Here is an 11,386-nt window from a genome sequence, read left to right as displayed (position 1 = left end):
TTGCTCAATTCACTACTCTACTTAGTGGTATGACCAGCAGCTTATGGTGGCTAATGTTAGCTTTCATTAGCAATGGCATGGGTCATCTACTATGCACTATTTTCAAGAGTTACACATACTGTTCTTGAAGTTCAAAGTACGACTCTGTAATGTTTGCTGAAAAGCGGCCACTGTGGCCATTAGATACATTTACATAACTTGCATACAATCGAAGACTCTTTCACTTTCTTTAAAGACATCACCATTGGACCTGACTGAGACCAATGGAGTTGTTCACAAGCAAGAAACAACAAACCCCTAAAGAGGTAGGCTATATAGTTTTTTTTTACTTTATTTAATTTTTATAAAACAATAGACATACATTCATAAATGTAATGCAACAGTAGCACAAGTAGGCTATATTAGAGTTGTATAGACACTTGCTAACCCAAGCTACTATTAGCCACCATAAGCTAACCTACAAGTCATACGGGTCTTCTGGTATCCCAATACTGGAGCAGCAACACCCTTGGCTGTAATACACTGAGTAGCCTAAGGGTTCTTTTGTATTGCTTATGAATCAGTTTTTCACTTGTAAACAGAAGATTATATTAATAAGTTTTACAACAGTGACATAGTATCACTTTAAACACCATAAAATAACGTTCTAAGGGAGAGACATTGTATGCCTACCTCAGGAAGTGACAGAGAAGAATAAATGTCAATAAATGCTTTTGAAATTATAGAAAAAAATAAATCACATCATTTTGGAACTTGCCTGAAAATCCTTGTGATTTAAAGTTTCCTTCAACATCAAAGTAATCCAGTGATCATTTTTGTTGTACATCCATGGATACAAGGCCTTCACTTGTGGTTAATTAGGTATATATTTCATGGGGACAATTTGTCAAAATGTAACCAAACATAAACGATAAGAAAAGTTGTGGCCCACTCAATAAGTAAATGGCAACATTTTCATTTCCTGTTTACATCCACCAAAGCATTGTGGGAACTGTAGTTCCAAAACATAGTGTGATTACCAATCGAAATATAATTAAGACAAATAATATTAGTAGGAGTAACAAACATTTCTATTACATTTTTTTTGTGGTACTCACAATGTTTCATGATATCAAGTGTCAGAACTTCTATACAAATGCTTGCAGAGGGTTTATTGATCTGGGAGGAGACAGTTGCTTCGATTATGTCAGAGTGTGAACCAACCGTTTCAGAATAATAATAAAAAAACACTAACCCTGCAGCTACACAATTCGTAATGGGATCATAGGATTTAAAGAACCAAGAACAACTGGAAAATGTGGAATCAGTGAATGAAAATGCTCACATTTCTGATCAACCCCCGGCAGGCTGACTAATAGAACAACAGTGTTTACATAGGCATAAGCTATAAAGTCATCAGTACATGTTTGTGCTTTACCAAGCTCAGAATTAATGACACAACTGGCTTTAAGAGGTGTTTATTTATCCACCAAAAACTCATACACTCACTTTTGCATTCAGCAATTACACAAATTACACTCATCAGGAAGTTTGCAACCAGAGATTAATGGACTACCCTGGGAGTTGGCAAGCAGTTTTATCTTGATTTGTTGCTGTTAATGGCTATTGGACGGTTTCATTGAGCACCATGTTAACAAGCTGCTTTGACTGGATAGTGGAGAGTGAAGATGCCTCTATCGGTGGAAGTTACCTTAGGCTACTAGCTTACTTTTTATCCTTTGCAGCACCCTTGTCTTCGGCAGCTTCAGGCTTTGCTGCCTTTTCTTCCTTTTTGGTGTCAGCTTTGTCGTCTGTTTTCGGAACGGCTTTGGCTTCTTTTTCGTCTGCTTTTTGGTCGGCTTTGTCTTCGGCTTTGTCTTCGGCTTTGTCGTCTTTCTTAGCTTCAGCCTTCTCTTCCTTCTCTTCAGGTTTTTGTGCTTCTTTCTTCTCCTCTTTTTCTCCTTCCTTTGCTTCCTCTGCTTTGTCATCAGCTCCCTCTGTTTTGACTTCCTCTTGTGCTTCTTCTTGAGCCTTGGTCTCCTCTCCTTCTGCCTTGTCCTCTTTCTCACCCTCTTCCTCAGCAGCCTCTGTCACCTCTTCCTTTTGCTCCTCCTCATCACCACCTGTATCAATAGATGAGCATTTCTTATTGGCTATCATGACCATAATTATTCTTAAGGAATTACTGTGCTTAAAGCTATAGTGCGTAACTTCTGTTGCCTCCATGAGCAATTCTGAGTAAATACAACAAAACTGTCGAGGCATCTACATGAGGTAAGCCTTCGGTGATCGCTAGTGTATTTTATATCTTCTGCTGTACGTCGAACAACTGAAACGTTTCTTGGGCGCTACTTTGGATTTTTCTGAGGTCCTGCGCCAGTGTCAGGAAGTGACACCAGTTTGTAAACCCCGCCATACAGAGACATACAGCGAAGTTTGTGGAGCTGGTTGGCACAATCAACTTTCTGTCAACTTGTTTTGCGCTGGCTTGAATGTAACCGCCATTCATGTATACAAAAAAGTTACGCACTGTAGCTTTAATAAAAAATTAGGCACTAACCCTCTTCCCCATCCTTAGCTTCCTCCTCATCTTCTTTCTCCTCGTCTCCGTCCTCCTTGACTTCTTCTTCCTCTCCCTCCTTCTCCTCTTCCTCCTTTGTTTCCTCTCCTCCCTCTTCTTCCTTCTCCCCCTCCTCTTCCTCCTTTACTTCCTCCTCCTCCTCCACTTCCTGATCCTCCTCCAGGTCTTGCTCTTCCCCCGGGGGGCTGGCCTCTGCCTGCTGGGCCTGGCTGGCGGAGAAGAGGCCCTCGGTGGTGCTGACGGAGCTGAGCAGGCGTGACGTCATCATGTAGGAGGTGCCGGAGCTCATGCTGGAGAGGAAGGGCCGGGAGAAGGAGGGCGCAGACATACTGTGGCCGTACATGGAGGACACGCCCCCAAACGCTCCCGCACTGAAGCGAGACTCCTCCCCTTCCAGCAGCTTCCTGCACAGATTGGGGGGGAGGGGGGGGAGGGGAGAATACAGGTAGGGTGAGAAGTGCTATTAGATGGGTACTCATTTTGGAAAAGTTTGAAAAAACACTCAACACTACTACGACGTCTGATAAAAGTGAGGAAAGGGAAGAACATTATTACTAAAATAAAAGTGGACTCTTCTATGCTATCCTAAGAACATCAACATAAGTAATTCATTTGGTCATACATTTTGCAGACCTATCCAACCTTCTTATGCACTCTGATTAACGTACAGGTCCATTTTGCTCAAACTTGTGTCTATCCATAATTAAGTATGCATGTGCCACTTGAACCTACTCTACACTGGGATTTTATCCCTCTTATTATTTTCATTGTCAGACATGATTTCTCAACCTCCCCTGTTTTTGCCCTTTCACCTGTATGCAGCGATCTCAATGTCCAGAGCCATCTTGACATTCAGAAGGTCCTGGTACTCTTTCAGGTAGCGGGCCATTTCCTGTTTGGTGCCCCTCAGCTCCCCCTCCAAATCTGCAATGGTGTCCTATATAGAAGATAAAGTCACAAGTCACAAGGGCAAACACAATGAAATAGAATATAGATTGAGATGATTATATCCCAAATATCAAGACATCAGACATGAATAATTAATAACACATCATAACATAACAACTGCAGCTGCTGACCTGCATAGCAGTTATCTCAGCACTCTGCTTGTCCTCCATCTCATGCAGCTGTTTCTCCAGGGCGTCATTGTGGCCTCTGCAGGCATCGATCTCCAGCAGGCGGGTCTGGAGCTGGCGTCGGTACTCTCCCGCCTCGTCCTTGGAGCTCCTCACCGCGTCGCTGTGCTGGGCCACGCTCTCTGTCATGGAGCCCACCTTCCCCCTGAACCACTCCTCCGCTGCGTGCATGTTCTTCGCAGCCAGCCTCTCGTACTGGGAGCGGATGTCCCTGAGGGCCCCGGAGAGGTCAGGAGCGGCGGCCTCGGACTCCACCGCCACCTGGACGCCCAGCTGGACCTGGGCCTGGAGCTCAGACAGCTCTCCCTCGTGGATCCTCTTGAGGAAGGCCAGCTCCTCCAGCAGGGACTCGATGCTCTTCTCCAGCTCGGCCTTGGCTAAGGCGGCCTGGTCGGCGTCGCGGCGGGCCTCCATCATCCTGCCCTCTGCGTCTTCGCGAGCCTGAACCTCTTCGTCATATCGGCTCTGCAGGGCGCTCAGGGTCTGCTCCAGCCGCTCTCTCTGTCCCAGGACGGCTTGCTGCTCGGCCCTGGCATCATCTACGGCTGCCCTGAGGGAGCGGGCCTCCTGCTCATACAGCGCTCTGAGGCGGGACGGCTCGGCGTGGCTCTGCCTCAGCAGCAGCAGCTCTGCCTCCAGAGCACGGTTCTGCTGCTCCAGCTCGCGCACCCTCTCGATGAAGCCGGCGAAGCGGTCGTTGAGGTTCTGGAGCTGGCCTCGCTCCTGGGTGCGCACAGTGCGGAACTCTGAGCTGATCTGGGCCGCCTGGCTGAGCTCCAGCTCCACAGAGGAGGAGGTGGGAGAGTAGGAGGAGGAGGAGAGCTGGGCCCGGCCGGGAGAGGAGGAGTACTGCAGACGGGACGAGGAGGACAGCGGGGAGGCGTGGGAGGAGTAGACAGAGTGGGTCCTACCTCTGGTCACCGCCACTCGGGGGGGAGCCTCCGCATACCAGCGTCTGTACGACGGCGTGGTGGAGTAGTAGGGGTCATATCCAATGCTACTCATGGTGAGAGTTGGTGTGAGGAGGACAAGCTGCTATCCCTCTCCTCTATTTGTGTGTGTGTGTGTGTGTGTGTGTGTGTGTGTGTGTGTGTGTGTGTACGGAGGTGTATACAGGGCTCAGGTTGAAGCCTCGACTGGCTGATACTGCAGCAGCCCGTGCTTTTATAGCAGGAGGGTGAGCTCTGACGCAAGCGCTTTCCCCCAAACTCTGACAATGCAGGCTCGATAGGCTTACACTGCAACGGAGAGAAATGAGAGAGAGACATCATGGGAATAAGGGGAGGAGAGAATTGATTGAAAAGACGAAGAGAAGAAAAAGACAGGAGGATAGAGGCTGTAAAATGATATATTATAACGATCTTTGCTTCTGTTGGTCTTGTCCTGACTTTGCCATTGTTTTAACATTCAACAAAGCCATATAACTAAATAACATGACTTGTAATTAAACAGATTGAACATTACATGGCAATTTGCAACAAAAACACAAATAGATATGCATGCACATGACCACTTTGTATGTAAACATAAACCCCATGGCTAACGCATACTTGCTGTGGCATCCCCACTGCAGGAGAGAGCGAGAGGGGTGGTGTGTGTGTGTTGTGGTGGGTGGAGGGGGTGGGTGGTTGTCCTGGTTTAACAACCGTGACACAGCATCCCTCCTTGTGGTGAAGAGAAGAACTACAGCCACGACCTCAAAAGACCTGCAGTGGTAAAAACCCAAGTGTGTGTCAAGACATGTAGAGCAGTTAAACCTGTTTGACTTCAAATCAAATAGTAAGAAGTAGAAGAAAATGTATGTATTTTCTAAGGTGGTGCATCAATATGCGTTGCTCTTTGCTATGAGAATGGTTAATGAGTAGTTTATGCCGTGTCTGTTTTTTATTTCTTTTTTGTTAATTATGTTCAATTTAAATTCTTAGCTTTGTTCTTGTCTTTTTTTCTAACCCTGCAAAAGGACCAAAAGGAAAATAAAAATAACAGCATTGCTTATATTATCTGAGCTGAACACAGACAATGACAAATATGGCTGAACAATCTGTCAGTGATTCAGTGATTTCATTTTTATATACAGTATATTAAAACCATAAATGTAACGAGAGCAATGCATTTTCTTTGCCGTATCAGGTTTATAATGTTGATTTGGCATGGGAGAAAGAAATCAAGTGTTTGGATCACTCACAAAAACAGCGATTTAACATTTTTGAAAGCCTTATTTTGTCTTGAGATTGTCCTGTGTCGAGATTGTTCTTTTCAAAAGAGCAGCTCTCATCGGCAGATACCCTGGCAGGTCAATTACACCTAGCTGCTTACGTGCATTTTAATTCCTTGTGTGACTGGTGTGTGTGTGTGTGTGTGTGTGTGTGTGTGTGTGTGTGTGTGTGTGTGTGTGTGTGTGTGTGTGTCTGTGTGTGTGTGTGTGTGTGTGTGTGTGTGTGTGTACGTGTGTGTGTGTGTACAGGTATGCAGTGGCTCATTGAGAGCTTCTGTTTGGGAGGTTCATCTCGCATTCAAGCTCTATGCAATCATTGCAGCGCTTGCAGTAATATCTGTGTCTCTGTATTTTCGTGTGGGTGCAAATTGCCTGTGTGTGTGCATTCTCTTGTGTCTATGTGCATGATTCATAGTGTGAACGCTACACTAATTTGCCTATGCAGTACTTAAAGGCAGCGCTGTGCCCAAACACAAACAGAAGGGAGGCAGGCGGTGAGAGGTGGGGGACTTCAGTGGGAGCTGCATGGACTCTTCTGCAGGCTGAGTCATCGTAACAGTTGTGATCACACTAACTCCCCTGTGTACCCTCATTCCCACTCTAGCAGCAGTCTGACAATCTGCACCAGGGTTGCATTTTTTGGCAGACAAGATTTGTGCAGGACCTGGGGAATTGAAATTGGGGAATTAGACCATCAACTTCTCTTCCCACTCTAATTAACTCGCTTATAGTGCTAATTACGGTACTCTAGCTTGTTACGGAATACATGAATGCTTTAAGAATTCCTAGAAACTGCAACAAGGCTAAACTAATTACAAAAACAGCAAGCCGAGAGTGCATAATATCCATATTATTTGCCTTCCTACTCCATTTACAATTAACATTGGTTCTCTTGCTGTTATGCACATGCAAATACAGCTCATCTCACATGTTTAACCAAAGATAACTCAAGGCTTCCCACATAAAATCTAGAATGTGCGATGTAAAGGTTAATTGGTTCACTGGGTTTGGTGCACGCATGGTGCTGATAGTGGATAGGAAGTTAACTATCTTGCTTTATAAGTAGTACACTGTATATATCAGCACTTTAAAGGCCCATCCATCTCCTTTGGGCCACTAGCGGGCTGGCAAGAATATAAAATAAGCTTACAAAAACACAGCCACCACCCGCAAATAATTTAGGCAGCAGTAACCTTTATCAGACATTGAACACAGTTAGTTATCATCACATACATAACAAAACATGACATTCAGCCAGATGACAAAGGCAAGAACATTTCATATACTGTGTGTGTGTTACATTCTTCACCATGTCTAGAAGAAAACATATAGCCCTTTAAGTGCTAATGTTTGACTGCAGTATGTTCAATAGCCACTCTGTAACTTTATCCGTCAGCTGGTTGGTGCTTGGCACTGCAGGTAGCGTACAGTTAGTATGCTCTGTATTTTGTTTGTTAGTGAAAAACTGATGCCTATAGGGTTTAATGAGGGTGTTTAGACGGAACAAAGCCGTAAAACACAAAACAAAACTGGCTAAAGGCTCAGTAAAGCAGCAGGTATTCATTGGCTATTGTTATTTCACCTTTTTTCATATTCATTTTATGTACCTCAGTTTAGCATAGAATCAGAGTGACCCGGCCACACAATGGGCACACATCCAATGTTTTTTCCCCCTGCATTGTTATTCTTAGGTCCTACTTTGTACAATACAATAACCTAACCCCTTTTCATGATCACATGATGCAGGTTGGCATTACGCCTAGAAACCCATTAATATCATACATTCTGACTGTTGTATCCCTCTGTTTTTCTATATATGGATCATAATTTGATTGGGACGGCAGGCGACAGTGACTTTGGCGTATGGCTGAGTGTCCGTGCTTCATCAGCAGTTTTCTCTCTATCCAGTAGGTTTGTGTGCATCTCTGCTTCCCAACATTAAATTTCATGAGGGATGCTGCAGAATGTGTGTTGGCTTCGACTATTGGTCTCAGCGGCAGATAGTATTTCCATAAGGGCGGAACCCGAGGCATTGACTATAATACAATACAATACATATGTTGTAGTGATACTGAGACGGGGCAATTTCCTGTCACAGCTCAGCAGTTCGATCGTTTGCGTTGCAGTCATAGCTCCACACATCTGCAGTTGCTATAAGACCAAACTTTTTATTACTAAAATGTAAGACCCCTGAGATCAAACGCCAGGCCTCCTCTTACTTGGTGTGTTAACATGTTGCATGTAAATGTTTTTTAAATGATACTATAGCATCTCCTAGAGGTGACAGGCAGAAATAACACATCTCAAATTTCTCTTGCATGTTCAACATTGAACATAATTCCTTAATGATGATTTGCTAAGATATGAGTTTTTTTTTCAGTTTGGAGCAGGCCCAGTGAGGATCTAGTTTATTCTTTGGGGAGGCTCTCTAGACCTTTTTTATTTTAAAACTGAAACACGTTTGAACACACTGCATCTTTAACCTGTTATTAATGCTTTTTTATTTATTTATTCTTGTTTTACCTTAATTTGCTTTCACAATCATTATTATTTATATAAGCAGAAGTAGCTGCAGCTGTTGTAGCCAGTTAGTTGCACCATTTCAGCATTGGCAGCTACATGTACAGTAGGAGAAAACACATGAGTGCATTACTCTCTGCAGCTGTTAAGTCAGCTTTGTTTTGGCAACATATATTTCCCCCTTCCACAGTGTTGATACTGAGTAGACCTGTTTGAGCCTAGCTGTCATTGTTATACACACAACAAATGCCCAGTGAATTAAACAAACACACTTCTCATAGTCTACCAAGCTGCATTTTGTCTCTCAGGGCTGAAACCGTTCATCTCAAGTGCTTCCCTGAAGCCAACTCTGATCTTTACACTTTTGTTTCCACAGATCTCAGTTTAAAAGTCATGTTGCTATTTTGGCTGATTATCTGACCCCTGGCCTTCCCAGCCCCAACATATCCCACTGGCCCAGCAGAGGGTCTGGTTCCATTGGCTGAGCTTGGATGTCCATCAGAGCATGAATGGCTCTCACAGGTGGAAAATAAAAGAGGCCTGTCACTATCCACGCTGCTATAAAAAGAGTGTGGCATGCTCTCTCCGGGCTCACTGTTGGTTAGCCAGTGTGTGTGTGTTTGTACAGCTTAGAAGGGCTGAGTCTACTGTGTTTGGTTTTTTAAGGTAAAACCCAGGATATACACACTGTTAAATCATGACTGCTGTCCATCGTTTGGTTATCGTGCGCCACGGTGAGAGCGCCTGGAACCAGGAGAACCGCTTCTGTGGCTGGTTCGATGCTGACCTCAGTGAGAAGGGTAGGGAGGAGGCCAAGCGCGGGGCCCTGGCCATCAAGGAGGCCGGCTACAAGTTCGACGTGTGCTACACCTCCGTGCTGAAGCGTGCCGTCAAGACTCTGTGGACCATCATGGAGGGCACAGACCAGATGTGGCTGCCCGTGCACCGTACCTGGCGCCTGAACGAGCGTCACTACGGAGGCCTGACCGGTCTCAACAAGGCAGAGACGGCCGAGAAGCACGGAGAGGAGCAGGTGAAGATCTGGCGTCGCTCCTTCGACATCCCACCTCCACCCATGGACAAGGACCACGCCTACCACAAGATCATCAGCGAGGTGAGAATACTGAAACAAGGGGGGGTGTTGATACATTCATATCATCTGTCTCTGTAATTAACAATTCACTAAAGAGCAGTATCAACCAATTGCAACTGATTGAGCAGTTATAGGCCTATGTGTAGGCATATTCATTTAAAATGTCTTGTCAGTAGGCTACGTTATGTTACTTCTGTATCTTGCTGTGGGAGTTGACTACCTTCTACTGTTGTTGCTACTTGCAGTCCCGTCGTTACAAGGGTCTGAAGGCCGGTGATCTCCCCACATGCGAGTCACTGAAGGACACCATCGCCCGCGCCCTGCCTTACTGGAATGATGTCATCGCCCCCGAAATCAAGGCTGGAAAGAACGTCATCATTGCTGCCCACGGCAACAGCCTCCGTGGTATCGTCAAGCACTTGGAGGGTGAGTTTTACTGTTTGTGTTTGTGGGTGGACAAAGCTTTTAAAAATAGGCTACATGAAAAAGAAAGTAGAGGTGAACATAGACATTGTGAATTTCTTACATCTCAAAATTGTAAATTGACATACTATTTTGGTTTAAAAATAGCCTTTAATGCATTTGCATACAAAGCCAAGGCCTAAATATTCAGTCAGACACTTATCTTTGCACACACCCACCCGCACATACACACACACACACACACACACACACACACACACACAGAGAGTTGTGGATTGGAGTGTAAAAATAGCATGCCGGGACTGCAGAGCTCAGGGAAAGGCGAAAGGGTCATGAGCCTGGTTCCCATTACAGTCACGACCTTTAGAAAAGGTTGTACTGATTCGAGGAGGTACCAGACTTGGGATGAGGGAGTTATACAATACAGTCAGAGAGCCTCAAGGGGTAACAACAAATGTCAGATAGAAATGATAGGTGTCAAGGGTGAAGTATGAGAGAAAGAAGTAGATAAGGTTTCTATGCTACAGATTGTTGCAATCAAAAATACTTTTGTATTATGTGAGACCGTTGTCCTTGCTCTCTGCCAAGCTGGGCCCCAGACAGCCATTTATTGTATCAGTTACATTCCCGTTCGGTTCTGTCTGCTGAGTTGCACGTCTATATCTGCCCCGTCTTTCCAGGTATGTCTGATGCAGCCATCATGGAGCTGAACCTGCCCACAGGAATCCCAATTGTCTACGAGCTGGACGCCAACCTGAAGCCAGTTAAGCCCATGTCTTTCCTCGGAGACGAAGAAACCGTAAAGAAGGCCATGGAGGCCGTGGCCGCCCAGGGCAAAGCCAAGAAGTAAGCTTGCTCTGGAGGCAGAGAAAAACAGACTGTTCCCCCTTCTACCCTTCAACCTTTTCCCTCAGATCCGTCTATCCGTCCCTCCTTGTTGTCCATTCCAACTGGGGAAATGTTTAATGGTTCATTTGGAGACGGCCCCATATGTTCAGCACATTAGCCCTGTTTGTTTAAAATGGCAGACAGAGGGAGGACCACACATCACTCAGCCCTTTTAAATTGTGGTCAAGCCCCACATTGAGGGCCCCACCACCACTCTGGCACAACAAATAAAGAAACCATGTTTTTATGTACTGCTGTTGTCTATTTTTCTTATCTTCTCCTGTCACTTTCCCTCCCTTTTCTTTTTGACTATATTGTCATCCTTATCTATTACTCCTATTTTTCTTGTGTCCCATTCGAAGTCAGGGGTTTCAGAAAAGCGCAAAGGTGCTGTGAAATGTTATCCACTGGGCAGAGGGTAAGGGGGGGGGGGAAGAGAGATCGGAGACAAGTCAGTGGGTTCACCTTGGCAGCATTCCTGTGATGCAGGAGAGAGCCTATCTAAGTTTTTGCCTGTCATCCCCTACAGTCAGATCACACCCAGAAGAACA

At 45.2% G+C, this 11,386-nt stretch overlaps 2 protein-coding genes across 2 annotated transcripts; one reads left to right on the top strand and one right to left on the bottom strand.

Moving 5' to 3' along the window:
• Positions 1–1,704: 1,704 nt before the first annotated feature.
• Positions 1,705–4,701, bottom strand: nefla (neurofilament light chain a; the record flags this gene model as incomplete). The annotated part of the gene is made up of 4 exons (XM_080047299.1): positions 1,705–2,102; positions 2,540–2,964; positions 3,373–3,497; positions 3,640–4,701. The coding sequence occupies 4 exons, from the start codon at positions 4,699–4,701 to the stop codon at positions 1,705–1,707; spliced, it is 2,010 nt and encodes a 669-aa protein (XP_079903425.1).
• A 4,336-nt stretch (positions 4,702–9,037) lies between these two features.
• On the top strand, positions 9,038–11,082 carry pgam2 (phosphoglycerate mutase 2 (muscle)). The gene is made up of 3 exons (XM_080047220.1): positions 9,038–9,545; positions 9,770–9,950; positions 10,628–11,082. The coding sequence occupies exons 1-3, from the start codon at positions 9,129–9,131 to the stop codon at positions 10,795–10,797; spliced, it is 768 nt and encodes a 255-aa protein (XP_079903346.1). The 5' UTR covers positions 9,038–9,128; the 3' UTR covers positions 10,798–11,082.
• The last annotated feature ends 304 nt before the right edge of the window (positions 11,083–11,386 follow it).

Source organism: Ammodytes marinus (assembly GCF_949987685.1).
Source record: "Ammodytes marinus genome assembly, chromosome: 18".
Taxonomy (NCBI): Eukaryota; Metazoa; Chordata; class Actinopteri; order Uranoscopiformes; family Ammodytidae; genus Ammodytes; species Ammodytes marinus.
This window is presented reverse-complemented; position numbering and strand designations above follow the sequence as displayed.

Excerpts from the sequence above, each read along its gene's own strand:
- pgam2 (XM_080047220.1), top strand. The coding sequence starts at position 9,129 with ATGACTGCTGTCCATCGTTTGGTTATCGTGCGCCACGGTGAGAGCGCC. Across the intron at positions 9,546-9,769 it reads ACCACAAGATCATCAGCGAG|TCCCGTCGTTACAAGGGTCT; the intron begins GTGAGAATACTG and ends TGCTACTTGCAG. Across the intron at positions 9,951-10,627 it reads TATCGTCAAGCACTTGGAGG|GTATGTCTGATGCAGCCATC; the intron begins GTGAGTTTTACT and ends CCGTCTTTCCAG.